This window comes from Paramacrobiotus metropolitanus, unplaced genomic scaffold (genome assembly GCF_019649055.1).
Source record: "Paramacrobiotus metropolitanus isolate TYO unplaced genomic scaffold, Prichtersi_v1.0 Parri_scaffold0000058, whole genome shotgun sequence".
Classification (NCBI taxonomy): Eukaryota; Metazoa; Tardigrada; class Eutardigrada; order Parachela; family Macrobiotidae; genus Paramacrobiotus; species Paramacrobiotus metropolitanus.
The window spans coordinates 890,993-909,157 of NW_026570278.1; the positions used below are offsets into that span (position 1 = coordinate 890,993).

The 18,165-nt window shown below is 45.1% G+C and overlaps 1 protein-coding gene across 1 annotated transcript; it reads right to left on the bottom strand.

Annotated features, from left to right (window-relative positions):
* Positions 1–4,474: 4,474 nt before the first annotated feature.
* On the bottom strand, positions 4,475–5,777 carry LOC129593038 (uncharacterized). Its single transcript, XM_055489220.1, has 2 exons — positions 5,540–5,777; positions 4,475–4,879 (listed from the first exon to the last, which is right to left on the bottom strand). The coding sequence occupies exons 1-2, from the start codon at positions 5,710–5,712 to the stop codon at positions 4,633–4,635; spliced, it is 420 nt and encodes a 139-aa protein (XP_055345195.1). The 5' UTR covers positions 5,713–5,777; the 3' UTR covers positions 4,475–4,632.
* Positions 5,778–18,165: the final 12,388 nt, after the last annotated feature.

Genomic DNA, 18,165 nt, shown 5'->3' on the forward strand with positions numbered 1-18,165 from the left:
GATAACACCGGACCTCTCACAGCCGACAGCGGAAGACCACTTATGTGGATTCAAACTAGAGATACATATGAGCGGTCCTCCACTGATGGCATAAGGCATTCTTGAATTCCTGAAAATATTCGTACCGGCTGTAACAAAAATCGGAGTTTTATGGGTTCTAGTCGCAGTGCGACATTATGACTTTGAAAATGCCGCTGCGAATTGGAAAGTTTTCTGCGGCAGACTGTTACGCGATGAAGCGTTATGTCGTGAGAACGATCATTTGTGTCCAAGTCGATTAAATTTTGAGGTTTTTTTATGTTCTGGCAGTTGTTCCCAAAAATCTGAAATAATCGTTGATGGTAATATTTGGCAAAACTGCATATTTATGCGATTCTCATCACTCAAGTATCGAACATAAGGCTCAAATAAAAGTACGAAGTACATGTTGCACAATATTAATTTTTTATGTCCGTTCCACATTAACAGTTGTTATTAACGTCTACCTTTATACCGTAGTATGCTTGTTACTTGTCGACAGTTTGCTGACATATGTTTTGTGTATCGACAACTTGCTGACAACATTTGCTGACCGACAGCATGCTTACCGACAAACAGAATACGTGGCTAAATTATCCAAACACAGTTTTCTGCCGGACATTGGAAGTATTTGAAGTATTTGAAGGACATTTAATTTTTCCTCTGCATTTGTCAGGAAATGTTTTTCCCGGGGATGGTTTTACTGTCCAATTGCTACGGGCCTAATATTAACATCACAACATTTACGAGACATTCATACAAGTACGTCCACATCACATTACCATCGTACGCATACGTAAGTATACGCTACACGTAGGGTAAAACATCCCGGATTTATCGCTGGCAACGTCCAGTATTTTAGCACCCAAGAAACGCGTCTAGAAATACTCTGTATGTGGAAAAGTGCTCTAAGTGTGCATTTCAAATGTCACTAATTTCCAACACAGACATTAAGTAAAGTTTACAAAAAAAACGTGTGCTACGTTTTCCAAAAATTTCCTCGACATTGTGCGCAATACTGTACGTATCACGTGTATGGAAATGCTGGTGGCAAGTTTACGATGAATACTACAATTTTGCTGAGGAATCAGGAATGCACATCGAATTTCTGAGATGTAGCCTTAATGCTACTCCATACATCATTAACGAGAAACATTTATTCGCGGTAACAATACATGACACTGGATAAAAAAATTAAAACAGAAATGAATGAAAAAAGCTTGACAAACTCACGTGAAAAGTTAAAGATTGTAGCGAGCCACAGGCTAAGCATAACGCAGGAGCCATAACGGTAACACTGCCAAGTCTGCCTATCCAATAACCAGTGGTTATCGAGCGCCGCCGTCCAGCGTCACCATATGGTCCCCGTTTCGTTCCTAACTTGCGGACAAGCGTTGCGGAGACGGCATGGAATTTAGCCTCCCTAAGGAATGGTCGCAACTGGCTCCATCGTGCACACATCCGTTACAGAACATCCAAATTAAAACTCAAATTCTCGCGCAGACGACGCATTGTGAACTATGCGACACGAGTTTCCACTACGGATGTTCCACCAGAAATAACATACATAATAAATTGGCCAAAAGGCCAAAAATACTTTTTTTAAAACCCGCACACACCGATTCATTAATGGCAAGCGTGCAGACTTGCAGAATATAAAAATAATGCACTGTGCAATATGTAAAAAAAGTGTACAGCAGCCTATCTCGGCACTATATATTAACACAGTGTACTGTACATGTATTACACTGCAGCACTGATCAGTATATATTCCCAAAACGGTAAACAGTAACATTATTATGTATGGATTTGCAGTCATGGAAATGGACACCCACGAGGCTCCCGCTAACGCAGACAGTAACACTACGCCAAGCAGCTCGGCACCGGCAGACACACCACAAGCAACACCCAGCAACACCGTGCCGCCGGTCGCTATGGACATCCAGACAACTGGATATGATGATGGTAGCTTTAACAACGAGCCATTCCATCCAGTAACACGCCAGAACAGGCCGCACACACGCACCTGCACCAACACCGGCCACCTCCGACAGTACCACTCAGCAACCCGGGCAGCGCACCGACCAGAGTAACAATACTCCGAAGAACGGGAACGAGAATAGTAACCAGCGCCAGCAGGCTACAGCAACGCGCTGAGCGCATCCGTTATGTTACCGCAACTTCCCGTCAGACAGCACTCCCTGTTAACGACTTGCCGTTCAACCCGTTCATTAGCTGCATCTGGGCCGTCACCACTGAGGACATGCAGCGCCACATGAACAACATCGGTACCGCGATAGATCGCCTTTTGGATCAACGCAGCACCCTGCCGAATAACTACGACGCACTGGTAATCGAGTACGAGGTTGAGCAGTTGAAAACTACGTTCTCGTTTTCGGAGCGTCACAGTAAACAACCTAACAGTAACAAATTCGTAAATTTCCCGGAGCCACTGGCAACGTCTCTCTGCCATTTCTACCAGCAGTCCTGGCGTTTCAATCGTTTTGCCAACGGGTCATGGATAAAGCATGCAGCAGATGACGGGACCTGGCGGTATGAACACCGTTCTGGTTTTGTGTATCGCTACATCAGCAATTCACACCGTCAAGGTTTCAAAAGGGTAGAGCAGTATCCGCGTTATTTCAATCCGTACCGCTATTTCCCGATAAGCATGCCGTTTTGGCCAGGTGAAATTGCCTGGGATGGACCCTAAACGGAAGAGACGCGTACACGAATCAGTAATTACATCGTTGAAATCGACGAGTATAAAGCAGTGAAGGGCACCGATAATGACAAAGACATACAGTGTGCCTTCGTCGAAATGGCAGACATGTGGGCTGGAGAGTATCAGCAGCTTGATTTGGGCAATATTATTGCAAAAACCGGCATTCGTGGATATGCACCGGAAGAGCGAGGTCATCAGTCCACCGTACGGGAGGATAAAGTAACCATTGCGCAGCTGAATGCCAAAATTCGCCAGCTTGAAGAGCAACTCGCACAGCCGGGCCAAAGTAACCAACAGCAGGGACAATACCAACCATACCCCAGCAGCACGGACAGCAGCACCCGCGTCAGAATGGAGAACAGTGCCAGCCACGCCGTTCATTCGCCTGACCGGAAACCACAGAGAGTAACACAGCAACACGTGGGAGAAGAAACCCCGCCATCCGGATTACCCACGATCAGTAACGTTCTTACAGTAATTCTCCTTGTTACTTGCACAATATCTCTGCGTTAATTATCTTCCTTAATTTTCGTTCTTGATTTTTACCGGATTCCTCTTGATAAGACATGTACGAGGACAATTGGGTGCTGTGAACACCCCTTGCCCGATTAGGCTGCGATGAACAACTGGTTAGCCGTTGCACGCAACGCTAGTTACGCTACTGACATAACAGTGCAAACAGCTTAAATTTAGCCGGATGTTCATCGCAGCCCAATCGTGCAGGGGGTATTCACAACACCAATGTCCTAGTATATTAACACGCTATGCGTAGACAGCGTATTAGGTACGTACGTGCTGTGACGTGCGTGTTATCTGTTCTGTTACGTACAACTGCTGTTCTTATCTAACGCATTTTGATCACTAATTCCATTAGCGATTCGGATTGCATGGTTAGTCTTTGGTCTGCAGAGTTGGAAGAGTCTGAAGACTGTGAAGTTAGCTTTTACTAGAAAGTTGGTGTGACCTTCTGGTAGAAGTGTGTTCTATTTGTTGATTAAACATCTGAGAAGTTCCTGAGTGTTTTGGGTTTCGGTAGCTTTCGTTAGGCACATCAGCAGTACCTAGCGGGAGTAGTTTTGTTGTGTACGACCACTCATCGGAGTCCAGAGTGTATTCCCACTGTACCGACTGTGCGTGGTTGGTCATCGAGTACGGTAGCCGCGGTACGACTGCCGTATAGCATGTCAATATCTTATCGCTACTGTTCGGGACGTAGCCGTACAAATAAGATCTGCAGTTTTACAGTAATGATGATGAGCATTTCATAGGTGCTAGTTGAAGTGGAAACATCTGAATGTGTACTTGTACGAATGTTCACTTCTATCATGAATTTCTACACTGGTTTGGGAAATGTCTAACTGATCAAAAATCATTCTTGCTCTTGCCCTTGCCCTTGCTCTTCCCCAATGATTTTCAGCTGATTATAAAAAGTGTGCGTACGTTTTGACGATGTGTTCTGTTGCCGGCTTTCGTTAAGAGTTAATTACATAAGCGATCTTAAAGTAATTCGTTAACACCACCAGCACTTCTGATCTTGGTACGGGTGTGTAACCCACTCCACTAGGGGCAGCTTAGAAGTTGTCATTGCAATAGCATACCAGCCGGTGGTGACGCACGTGGTTCCATGGTGGTTCTGTGGCTGTTCTATGGAGATGTTATGTGGTTCTATGCGTACAGAACTTACATGTTAGTGAGGTTTGTTTTCTAGTCAAATAATTTATTCCCCATAGAACCACTTAGTGTCCTAACTTGGACATTTTATGAAACAATCAGACATAATCAGTGCGCGCGCAACACCATCAGGAAAACTAAGCCATCGTCAGCCGGTCAACGTTTGCTGTGGACATCAATTACGGACAACACGTATCGTAGCCGCTGCCATCTGGTGTTTAACCTTTAGCATTTCTTGATGCTGCTTTACAGTTGTTGAGCAGTGGTCCATTGGGCGGCGCGCATATTGGCGAGGGAATGAAAGTTCGATACAGACCCGGTTTGCAGATGCAGGTGGAGTCACAATTAGAAGCGCATAACGGCGACGGGTTTGGATTGGCACATGATTTCTCACACTTGCTACAGCCAGAAGTCATTAACGGGTCGGGACATAAAAATCTTTTTAGGACGTTGGTATCCATGGAACTGCAAAAAATGCGAACCACAGATGTTAGCCCTAACCAACTTGCGTAACCGTCAACCGTGGATGGCTGCAGTGTGCAATAACCAAACCAACAGTGCCACGCTTCAACCGTCCACAGTTGAAGGTTAAGAATGTTGGTTACCATCCACGGTTGCCGGTTAAGTCAAACCACTAGCGCAGTTGGGTTCAGCTCTTTGTTTGGCGATAGCTGCGCTTTATCTGTAACTACTTCGTATCCAAGCAAATTGCCTTCACACGCCTGCGCAGGTCGGCATGTGTGTCTGCCTCTGCTTCACTTCAGCTTTCTCATGGTTTTAAAATAATTTACCGTCGCCGTCTTCGCTGAGCGTGTACCCAGAATCCGCTGCACCATTTCTTGGTGACATTGTATGTCGCTCAAACTTCCGAGTGTATGTTATAGTGATATGAGCAGTTGACATATGAGATAATGACATATGATATCTTGATAATGATTTATCTGACAAAACATTAAATGTGGCAGGCTATTTTAAAGTGGGCTTACATGACATAAACGACGCTAATTGTGTGTAAGCAAGGCGTCTCAGGTTAGCAGCTTAACCGACTAGTTCGGAGAAGGTCACTTGACTAAACCGTGCTTTACCGGGGAAACGTAAGCCGCTAGAATTCTGAACGGGACTTACCGGCTTTCCCTTGGGCTCTGGTCGGTGGTAATCCGCGATTTGTTTGTGTCGTTTCCAGCGCTGGCTGTGCCATGCCCAGATTCGACGGTGTGGATACCAGTCTGAGCTGCGTTGAAACGAAGTAGCAGCGAGACGGCGCCCCAAAGCGTGATGACAGCAGCGGTTGACTCCATCGTACACAACTACAAGGGAACTCTGAGACGATGGGAAAAGAGTGGACAGCACAGTGCACTGCCAAGTAAATGTGGTGTCAGTTAACAGCACTGTTACTTTGCGTTTTCTTATATACTAACTTTTTTTGTAGCATTAATTTTGCTGATGAATGCAGCTTCTGCGGCGATGCCAATCAGTTGGTCAGTGCCACCAATTAATATTAATAAGACATGCATCGGACGCCACCAGGCACCACGCTTATTATGCTAGCCCATGCATACACTTGTACGATTGGCAAGTTTCTGTTTATCGAAAACATTGATACAAGCAAAGCATGAGTGCCCCAAGGAAAACAACGTCTGCTCCATGAAATAAGTGAGAAGTGAAAGGAATTAAACAGACGTTGCCACTAAATAAATGCAAGACACCGATGTATCCGATGACAACCCAGCGTGCAATTAATATTAGCCTATTTCAGATTGTACGGTTTCTGTTCCTTTCGGCTCCGGTTCCATGTAGAACCTTCGGTTCCTGGTTGTTATACGTCCGTTCGCGACGTTAGCAGGTGTAACCTAGCGTCGTGCGGTGACGCGTAAAAACTGTCTGCCTTACGCGGATGCTCGCAACGGCTCAGACACATGAGTGAATGGCAGGCCAGCTTATGCTGCCCGTGGATCTTTTTTGAGCACTCAGACCGCCAACCGTTAGCAGGGTGGTCACGTCCTCGCGCGCACTCGACTCGATTAATTTTTTCGTTGCTGTACGTGACCAAAGTGTAACCGTACAAAGATCTGAAGCAGTTTTCATCATGCTAATGTACAGTACTGCTAATCTGACTCCGTACTATTATATGTACGGACTCTACGGAGCCTTTACCGTATGCAATCTGAAATAGGCTATTGTGTGATTGCCGGCGTGCTTAGCATAATTACAACGTTGTGCATCCGTTTCACGAATAGATGGTATAATAAACAATGTTTGATGACAGTGCGACAATGACTGGCTAAATGGCACCCAAAGACAAAATGGGTTCGGCCTATTGTTGCGCTTACTAAATACTCTTTAAAACCATTTTAATGGGCAATAGCTACCAAGATAATAATGATTGCAATTTGCAAGCGCCGGTACACTAGTTGCTAGACACTCTTTAACTACGGTACACTCTTTAAAACTACTTAACGGCTGTTGACTTGGTAAAAGTCCCGTGCTCGCCCTAATAAAAGTCTGATATACAGTAAGATTTTGTTCAGATTAGTTTAGTTTATTCACGGAGCAGACAAACCGTTGAGGCACCAACAAGTCTGGTCGTTATTTATGAATACACAAGCATTCAAAAACACGCAAAAAATCAGGAGCTCTTCAATAGTGAAAACATTACTATTTCTAGTTTTAAGCAGTGACAGAATGATAATCTGTCACAGTACCACAGTACGCTTCGATAAATAAAAGTCTCCTGCTAAATCAGTTATGAATTATCTAACGTATTTCATCGAATACTAGTAATTACAGTACAGCCCTGCCGTACTGCATCCTTGTACAAGCCGGTCCGGAGTTAGAGCACGTAAAGGTACAGTTAACGCATAATAAGCGCGATGTTAGCACTGGCACGATGGCCACTTGACTACGTCTACCACAATGCGTTAATACGCTCCGCAGTCAGATTGTCCCTTACTGCACCAACTGTATTCTAGCCACATTCCGCCAGGCAATTACGATCACATACACTCATTATAATATATGCCGTGCAGCAAGCCACCAGCCAGCCAAACGCGTGTTACGGATTTAAATAGTGTGGCGTTGTGTGGCTTAGTATGTTGTTTGGCGTAACCGATAAATTTACATTGTTCGCTGTTTTCTGTCGTGCTCTATCTCCTGACCGGCTTGTAACATTACCTTACAATTAGTCAAGGTGTATAAAAGCAGTCTTTTACCATTCGACATGCCAGTCGCCGCAGTCCGTAGTAAATTTCTCATGTGGGCACTAATAGAACGCCATCCTTAATGGGAGCATATACACTACCGTGATCACAGAATTCTATACAGGAATGATTGTTCTGTTGCGCTTTAAAAACAGCGCAGTGCAACGCAAGTTTTCCCGGGATGGCGACGCGACAACAAGCGGCGGTACGCATAAAGCATGCAACTGGGCGCGAGGGCCGTGAACTGGAATCACATTTATTTGTAGAACCTTATTTGGTAGAAGGGGCACGTAACAAATACTCGTACTGGCGCACATTACGTACGTAGATAGGTAAGATCTGTAAATAAAATATTAAACATCTCCTAAATCAGGCAAATTTATAGAAATCAACAGAAACATGCGGCTTGTACAACGCCAGGGAAAAAAATCATTTAACATGAATGCCAATTTTATTAGTAATTTATTATTGGTATCAGGAAACATAATTTTCGACATCAAACATCTATAACTATTGATATTAAGCATAATTAGTTATTACAGCGCAACGGATCTGTTGATGAAATGGGTACGCCATGTTCTTGGTAAACGCACCACACCGGCAATTACACTGAACGCACTTACACGGCAATCACGCTTTGTTTTCCGATTTATCGGTGTCTTTTGCTTAAAAATGTGGTAATGTCTGCCTGATTAGCTTGCATTTCTCACTTATTTTGTATGCAGACGTTGGTTTTCCTTGAGGCATTCATGCTTTGCTTGTATCAATTTTCCGGAAAAAAAAACAGAAAACTTGGCAGTCGTACAAACTGAATTTTGGACATGCATAATAAGCGTGGCGCCTGGTAGCGTTAGGTGAATGTTTGCTTAATTGTTAATTGGTGACACTAAACGGTTGATTGGCAGAAGCACCGGATGTTGCATTCCTCTGCAAATTAACGCGACAAGCGCGCGTATATAAAGAGAAGCAGAATGTCGATTCTGTTAAGTAATATCCCATATACTTGGCAAAGCAGTCTGCTGTCAACTCTTCCCTATCTTTATCGACCTCACTTGTTTACTAAGAAGTCAACCGTTGCTAGCACCACGCTGTTGGCCGCCGTTACCTGCAACTGCTTTACAGCGCAGCGCGGTCTGGTATCCACACCGTTGAATCTGGTCACGGCACAATCAAGGCTCGAAATGGCACAATTAAATGTGGAAATACCACAGACAAGGACCCGGCGAATAAACCGCTAAGTCTGGTTTACGATTTACGATTCGTTTCTCATTTTCACAGTAAAGCAACTTTTAAAGGAATGACCTCTTCAGAATTTTGTCGCTTAGCCTGCTAATCTGAGACATTTTTTTCTCAGGCAAATATCGTTTTATATGTATTGTAAGAACAGTTAGGACAGGTTCGTCCCCCTGGTATATTACTAATTTTGTATAAATCTTATTATTATTATTATTATTATTATTTATAATAATATTCTTATAACTTGATACACATATTGCCGTAATGCACAATGCGAGCAAATACAGATGGAGTGGATTTTGCATATGCGCTTGCTAGCGAAGACAGAAAGAACCGGTATCAAAACGGTGTGAAAACGGTATTACAGCAGATCTTGTCATTTATTGCTATCGTCGCCGAACGGTCGCAGGTTACGTTTGGTGGTTAGGCTGCTATCCACGGATGGCGGTTAAGCTAACCGGTTCTACACTATGCATTTTAAGCTGACATGTGGGAGGGCTCCTTCTCTATTATCCATCTTCTTAAGGTGCCTAATGGTTTTCTTATGGTTTTTTTTCAAAGGAGTTTCAAAGATGTTAGGAGACAATTTAAAATACACAACCGAAAGCTTCACCGTGTCAAGAAGGCCTCGGAAGTGACCTAAACTAGGGTGCCCACCAAGAGCTTATTGTTGGTGCCGATGAGTGAAAAAAGAAGGAAATGGCTATTCTCACCACCCTGGCACCTCCTTTGCTAAGTTTAATTGTTTAACGTCCGCACACATTCTGGGTAAGACCCAATTCGAGGCAGCAGACTCGTCATAGCGAAAAAATAAAACACAAAAACATTAAACATCCTCAGGCAAGCAAATTAACAATTATTTACATTTCCAACAACAGTACATGATCAGCATGATACAGTTTCTTCAGCGACGTCACTGTTTTCCATTCAACATTATTTAAAGCTGCTTTAAATTTAGTCAAACTATCGTAAGCTTCTGCCGGCATCCTAAGATCGTTCCATATCCTCGTCATTCGATAGGCAAAAGATCTGTACGAAGGCGGTAGTGAAAGGCCGCAAAATGTTGATCCAGTGGGGACTATCGGGCACGGGTGTTCAGCCATCCTCTGCTGATGACGCGTCGCACCTGCAACACCAGAACGCGCAGTAACATCTTTTCGAAATAATTGATCTCCGTAAGGAATCAAATTGTACAAAAACTTGTAAGTCGGTTGTAGACTGTGTTTAAGATTTCGCCGTAAGATAGGTTCCCAATCAAGTTCTTTTAGCCTGCTTTCACCACCTTTCACCGCCTTTTGGCTATTCGCACCACCTTTTTGATATTATTTTTCACGCCACCTTTTGACTGTTGCCACCACCTTTCTACACCTCCTTTTCGCTATTCTCACCTGCTTAAATAATTTTTTTATTAACGGGTGACCCAACAAATTGGCGGTCTAGGCTCTTAGCTTGTCCCTCGCAAACCACTTGTCGTACCGCAAATTTTTGCGGAAAAAAATCCGTTTTTGTTATCGAATATTTTTTCAATCTTTCTGTTACAAATTTTTTTTTGCCTGGCAGGAAATAACAGCAGGTGTGGGTTTAACTGATAAACATGGCTAATATCATAATATTACTAAACTAATATTATTTGTTTAGTAATATTATGCTAATATGTATATTTTGCTAACAGAAACGGGTTTGATTTACGCAGATCAGTTCTGAAGATTTAAAAATAGAATTATTAGGAAGAAGCGCCGCTAACGGCTAAGCTACAAAATCTGTAGATCAAGTCTTTTAGAGATAACGAACACATTGCGTAACAGCGCAAAAAAATAGGTGACAATAGCCAAAAGAGGTGCGCAAAGGGGGTGGCAATAGTCAAAAGGTGGTGTAAAGAGTATTTTAAAAAGAGTGGTGCGAATAGCCAAAAGGCGGTGAAAGGTGGTGAGAATAGCCAAAAGGTGGTGTGAAGTGGTGGGAATAGCCACACCCAAAAAAGAATGCACACGTTACGCTCATTCTCTAATAAAATTAACACGTATTTGGCACATCCGATTGAAATTTTGAAGCGATTGCTTTGGAGTTGTGACAGTTTTATATCCATGGCGGTTGTTGTTTGAATAGATTGTGCACCGCTGACCGTGGACGGACGATGCACTGCGATATTTAAGCATAAGCTGCGCGCATCATACGGTAATTTTAATGAAAGCACGAGTAAGAATCTTACTTTAACAAAGCCCACAATTATGCGGGTTAATACAGGATAGAGTGAAATAAATAGTAGAATAAGAGCTCCAACTAAACGCATAGTTTCAGTATCACTGCGAGAAGCATGCGTAATATAATTCTAAATGTTTATAATACAATGCTGTACAAAGCACTCTGACATTGTGAGGCTAAATAAAATATAGATGCTTTAGATTGTGACCTCTACGCATGCATGTCGGTTGATCCAGGTTGGACATGGGCAGAGCACGGGCCGAAGACCGTTGCCGTTGTCGCCGCGGAGTACGTTATTATGGGATTTTGGTGGACTGAGACCCAGCCTTCTCGCATTTTCATCGTCAGCATCCGGCGCACTTGTTGTCTGTACTCCTTGCTGGCAGCCAGATATATGAAAAAGTTCAGCGGATAATTCGTCATCAATGAGATGTCACAAAAGAGCGCTAAAATATCTATGGTATGCATAAATGTAATATGTATAGGCAGCCCAAAAATCCCGGCCAGCACGAGACCGCAGGCTAGCAAACTGGGGCCGTTTGTGACAACGTAGACTGCGACGGTGCTCCACAGCAGAATATGCTGGGAGATGGTGTGCTTATTGCGAGAGTCGCGGGTTTGATCGGAATGCAGAAGAGCTTGTGTGACGCGGTATTCTCGGCGAATGACGCAAATAAGGATGCCGCTAAACAGCAGCAAGAGCAGACATTTCCCAAACCTGAGAAATGCCTGTAAAATGCCACTTATTAACATTGACAGAGGGATTCTAGATCGCTTCATACAGGATGCACGTCCTAAGTTAGGTTATTGTCAAGAAATTCCAGTAACGTTTAAAATTATTTAGCTCAGAAAAATTTTTATGAACTTGCCAAGACCACAAACAGCTGGTTTGTACCAAGTAGGTAGTCTAGTTGATAGGTACAGTATTAATAATGGTATGTAAATCGAATACAGACTATACAGTATATCATATAATTGCAAATTTTTTTTACACAAGCATCCACCTTACATAGGAAGAGCGCTGCATTCTTTAAATTTAGAGTAGGGTAAAAATGTAATATGAAGCAATTAACGTTTACTTGTGTGGTCCGCACCATTAAAATGCCATAAGCGGCTGCCCACCGCATCAACCAGTTAGGCGTCTCAATTCCAATCTCGAGTAAAATTGCGATTTGTGCAGAATTATTTTCGCTCGACGGGATTAAAGTGGAAAGTTTCCAGTAAAGGTCAATCAGGTCATACGAAGTCACCATGCCAGCGGTAAGTATGATACCGCACACCGTAAGCCGGGCTGGCAGCATGGGGTGCGTTAGGCTCACTCCAAACGGATTGATATAGGCCAACAGTCGTCCACCCGCGAATGCAACTACAGTCCTAAAAATATCGTAATGGTTTATCTAACGCTCTCCAAAAAATCTGGGTTATTTTAGCATTTTGTTAACTAATATCTTAAATTACTTTAGGTTAACGCGTTACGGGGTGAATTTCTAAAGGTCCCGAGTAGTTATGGCCTACCAATCGCATATTTCCATGCATATGTAGCGCAGGTAATCAGCTATCGCTGTTGTCACCCAAAATCCCACGGCACGATGGATTTCCAACCAGAACTCAGGAGAGAGAGGATGGGACCAATGGGCAGTTCCCAAATATATTTTGGGAAGTTTGCCCATCTGAAAAAGTACAAAATGATTATTGTGGCCATTCAGGCCATTCAGCATTTGTGCTAATATGTGTTTCACCATTGATCTTACAGCGCTATCAAATTGGCGACACTGATTGTTGTCACAAACACATTGGTGCTGGTACGTTTTTTGGCTGACATCAGCACGGCAATGTTGATTGTATTGCCGGCGGAACCACAAGCCAGCAGGAATGGATATACTATCCACTCAACAATGTTCTGCCAATCAACCGTACTCCTTCTGTAATTAAAAGAGTCTGATTCGTAACTAAAGTTCATTGTGTTACTGCAGTTATTCGCCAGTGATTCATTGGTGGTCAAGTTGCTGGGAATGTAAAAATCCGTTGTATCGTTCATTGTGATGCTTATGGATGACCTCTACTTAAACTGCCAAATTTCTACACAGACAGCTAAAAACAGACACTGCCAGGTGGCTGTACAGAATTTAATATATCGCTCTCTTTAATGCGGCACATTTTTGAGTGCTGTACGTTCTAGATGATGGATGAGTAAAGCGAGTCAGATCTGCTTACGCTAGCAAATCCCGGATTTTTACGCTCCAGCCGCTTTTACAGTGAAATTGATGCTAAGTCTATCGATCCGGAAGCTTCGGCACTTCACTTGTTGTTTGAATGCGCAAGCTTGTGAAAAGAAGCTTTTTCCAAAAGCGGTGCAAAAAGTGGACCCTGCGTTTACGTTGAGCCATGAAAAGTGTTTTCCCCTCTTTTATTTTCTACAGTTTCCCTATGACACTGACAGAAATATACAGGAAACATGACACTGACGGAAATCTACACAATGCGGCGATAGTTTGTCTGCAATCGCTTTTAATCAACAGTTTGTCGGCAGGCGCCAACTAACCCAATGCGTAAAACCGAAAATGTACAGGAAGTTGGTAAAAACGTATGCAGAGAATATGTTGGTTATTTGAAGATGAATTTTGTGAATTACTTTCTGTACGTGGTATTGATTGATTGATGGACTGACTGATTGTGTATTGAGCAACCAAACCGGGTTTAATTCGGCAATATTGCATACTCTTATTCACGAAGAACCTCAGATCAGACAAGCTTCGGCTAGTAAAGTCACCACACTCCATTAACCAACAGCAATACGTACACTAGAAGTACAGAAATTCTGTAACGTGTTACATCTGATGTAACACGTCACAGAATTCCCGTTGTTTATACAGGCATAAAGCGCGTCATGCAAGGCACAAAGCCGCAGATCTGAAACATCAGTATCACTCTGAATCGTATCCGTATCAAAGGTGAGTTAGAACGGGCCCCCATACGTATTCTGATATTATTATGATTAATTACCCACCACATGAATCACATTCATTAAGAAGTTTCTCATCAATCGTTTTGAAAACCTACCACAAAAATCACAATCATGCCGACTGTCAATATTAGCGCGAGACAGCGTCACTTGCTTGATTAGTCTCTTCACTGTTTTGATCTGGCCGGATCGGGAATGAAAATAACTTTTTGGTGTCGCGATATTTACGTTACCAACCCGGCTTCTGGCTAAACAGAAGATGGGCCATCCACTCGATGTCGTTGTCACCATAGAAGACGACGAAATATGACGTAAAAAACATATGCAACCTGCGGGGACATAGCTTCAGTTTAAACACCGGGAATGTTATCACCACCACATTCACTACTCTACGCCCTACGGAGAATACAGAACAGACTATTAAAGCAAAACCAGCAGCATAAGCTCTACAAATGAACGCGTTTCATTTTAGTCGAAACATCGTTTGTTTTTTGAAATATATCATCACAACAGCTCAAACAACGCATTAATTACTACAATGCTCTGGTCGGGGATAAGTTTTTTACTGTATCATATCCACCACATAAATGGCAGACATTGATTGCATGGTACCGTAGTATGAAATTTGCCTAAATTACGAGATTCACAATTAACAGAAAACATTTAAACAACCATTCCGCAACAGATACACGCAAATCACAATAAGAACGCTTCCTCTATGTTGTCACCCTGCTGAGCGTTTCAGCGAAGTCCATGCCGACCCAAATCGTCGACTAGCATGCCGCATACACAGGGGTGAGGGATCACAATAGGCGCTCCCAACTGTAAACGACACAAAATCGAAAGACCGTGTTGTCCAGTAGGTTTCCGAGACAGGCAGCGGGGAGTGCGTGAATCCAAACTCCGCATTCAGGCAGGTGACGATACAGCTACTTGGTCCTGTAATCCACGGGGCCATGTAGCTTTTAGCTGCAATGGTTAGCTCACTCAGAGTGGACCATCGTCCAGTCTTGGATCGGTATCTTCCCAATTACGTTTGCCGACATCGGGCTGAAAACCGCAAAACCGGGAAAGCTTATAAACATCCAGTTGTTTTAAAGTCACAAATGCTCATACAAGTTTTTCTCACACTTAGAGCTGAAAGAACCGTCAAAAAAGGTGCCGCCGATTCGGATACTCAAGAATTTCCAACAACCGCCCATGGATGGACCGGGCGTGATTATGCGCTGCTCGTCAACTGCAGTGCAGTTCCTCTCCAACGCTAGCAAAAACTTCCGCAGCCTACCAGCATGACCATCAGGAGAATGAAGCTTGATGTCAATTAAGTTAAGTGTTGGTTAAATTCTTGTGGAAATTCCGTACACTCGAGCGGCAGCGGAGTTGGGCGTTTGCGGGAAGAACGGGTCGACGGCGCGGCGGCATACGCGAGATCGAAGGTGCAGGTGATGACCTCACCGGTTCGAGTCTCCGATATCCCCACTTCCGCCCGACTGCCCCCGTTTATTGCATTGAGTAACATAACAGTTGCGAAAGCAATAACAACAAAGTCCACCATGTAGGGTGGGCGGGTGGTAAACGAAAACGGTAGAGGAATAAATCGGCAAACTGAACGTATCAGATCGTCAGCACGACTGATCAGAAGGCGAGCAACAGAAAAATCGGGCCGTGTGCACGGCCGGCGGCAACATTAAACGTTCTCATGCGCAACAAAGAAAGTGGGCCGAGCCGACGTTTAACAAAGCAGTACAGGAATTTGCCACGAATTTAACTGCACTTAGCTTGCTAACTGTTCTTTAAATTCTTGTGGAAATTCCGTACACTCGAGCGGCAGCGGAGTTGGGCGTTTGCGGAAGAACGGGTCGACGGCGCGGCGGCATACGCGAGATCGAAGGTGCAGGTGATGACCTCACCGGTTCGAGTCTCCGATATCCCCACTTCCGCCCGACTGCCCCCAAACAATCTATCCGGTCCGGTAAGGATTCAGTGGCACGGGTGGCCCAGCGTGGCGAATGTAGCGGGTGTAACAGTTGCTCCGCCAGCGTCCGGCCAGTTGGATGGCATGGTCAGGCACGTTATTGGCCGCGGCCGTAGTTGCCGCACCAATGCGGAAACTGTGCGTGCTGATCCGGTCTCTCCGGGTGATCCGTGAGAAGGCGAAAGAGGCACTTCTCCACGTCTGCCCTTGTCACGAACTTGCCGTCTTCGCGCTGCAACAGCGGCCGCTCGTTCGCAGGCTCGGGCACGCGAGCACGGTAATTCCGGTAAGCCTGCACGGGGCAGACTGAACGTCCAGTCGCCGTCAGCGCGACAGAACTACCCTGCCCCGTCTGGTCCGTCTTTGTGAGCTTCAGCTGCACCGTTAGGCGGTGGCCAACATCCACTATGTCCCCCATAACAAAGTCCGCCGTGGGTCAAAACGGTTAGTAGCGGCTGCTGTTATTTCTCCAATGCGGAAGAAGCCGAAGAACAGGAAAGTGAACGTCGTCCAGTACAGTGACTGTTCGTACTCTGATATGCGGGCCACTCTCAAAGCGTCCTTCAGATATCGCATGTGCGCCAGTGTCACCGGGAGCCGCCGGTCTTTTGTGGCGCTGCCAGACGGCGATAGCCTTCCAGAGCCCTAAGAACGGTGTCGTTGTCCGTGGGGCTTGCTTCATTAAATTCACGGTGGCGATTCCGGATGCCGGCAAGGTAAACCGTGGCTGTCCGATAACATTTACTATCTGCGTATAATTTCGCTACAAATTCCGCAACAGTTGCCGGCTTAGCGGGCAGGGATGCCTCCGATCTAACCGCGCAATATTGCTGGAACTTGTTGAATGCAGCATTGTACGTGGCTCAGGTAGATTCAGCAATATGAGCCTGTAGCAACTCATTCAGCTCTGGGGATGGCAGAGGGCTGCCCTGAGATCCGGAAAGATGTCGGGACAGTCCACCGGATGTAGCTCTGCCTGTGGCGCTAGTCGTCGGAAGCGGCTTTGCTGGAAACGAGAGAGCGCATCAGCTATTTCATTATTAATTCCGGCAATATGCTTAAGCGTTAACGTCATGTTCGCGACTGCTGCGGCTTTAACTAAGCGACGCATGATATCCAGCACCCCGCGGTTAGTTGATCTGAGGTTTTCCCAAGCGTGCGTGGCGCCGGCATTGTCGCAATGGAAGACAACTTTCAAGCCGGCCAGCTTCTTTCCCCAGACGATCACGCTCAGCAGTATCGGTACCATCTCAAGATACTCAATGCACGGCTGCAGTTCAGTTATCCACAGTGGCCAGTGGAGCTGAAACCACGCCCCCTGACAATAAGCGCCGAGGCCATGTGTTGCTGAGGCGTCCGTGTACAGGTGCAGCACATCTGACCGCGTCCAGTCCGGCTGTAAAGGATGCGGTGCCGTTCCATGTCGGCAGAAACTCACGCCACCAGCCCAGATCCTTGTGAAAATCGGAGTTTAAGGGATCATTTTGGTGTTCCGGTGAGTAGATAACAGCATGATCATCCGGCGAGTAAAAGACGACTTGCTGGTACGCACTTCGATGCAAACTGCAGGACTCGAGCAGACTTTGAAGCTGTTGCCGGGTGCAGAAACGCTGAGATGACCATTCTTCAAGAGCCGCTTGTATCTCATTTTGCTTTCCGGTTGGGAGACTAAGGGTTTGTCTCACAGAGTCGATCAGGATGCCCAAGAATATCAGCTGAGTAGCGGGTCCTTCGGTCTTGTCGTGCGCCAAAGGGACCCCCAGCTCACTGCATATTTGCGACATGGTGCTCATGCACGTGCTGCACTCGACACTGCCGGGCTTTCCGGCAAAAAATAATCATCCACGTAGTGAAGCATTGAGCTTAGACCGCTTCTTCTGCGCACTGCCCAGTCAATAATCTTTGCGAATTGCTCAAAGATGTAAGGAGAAGATCGTAGCCCAAACGGAAGTACCACGTCGAAGTAGTACTGTCCGTTCCAGCGATACCCGAGCAGATTCCAAAGATCGCGCCGCACCGGAATCAGGCGGAATGCTGACTTGACGTCCATTTTCGCCATCAACGCGCCCCGGCCCAAGCTGCTCAAGATGGCAACAGCATCGTCGACGGAGCAGTATTCCAACGGAAGCTTATTGACGTCAATGGCATCGTTCACGCTGTCCCCGGTGGGCTGCGATAA

Excerpts from the sequence above, each read along its gene's own strand:
- LOC129593038 (XM_055489220.1), bottom strand. The coding sequence starts at position 5,712 with ATGGAGTCAACCGCTGCTGTCATCACGCTTTGGGGCGCCGTCTCGCTG. Across the intron at positions 4,880-5,539 it reads CAGAGCCCAAGGGAAAGCCG|TTCCATGGATACCAACGTCC; the intron begins GTAAGTCCCGTT and ends CATTTTTTGCAG.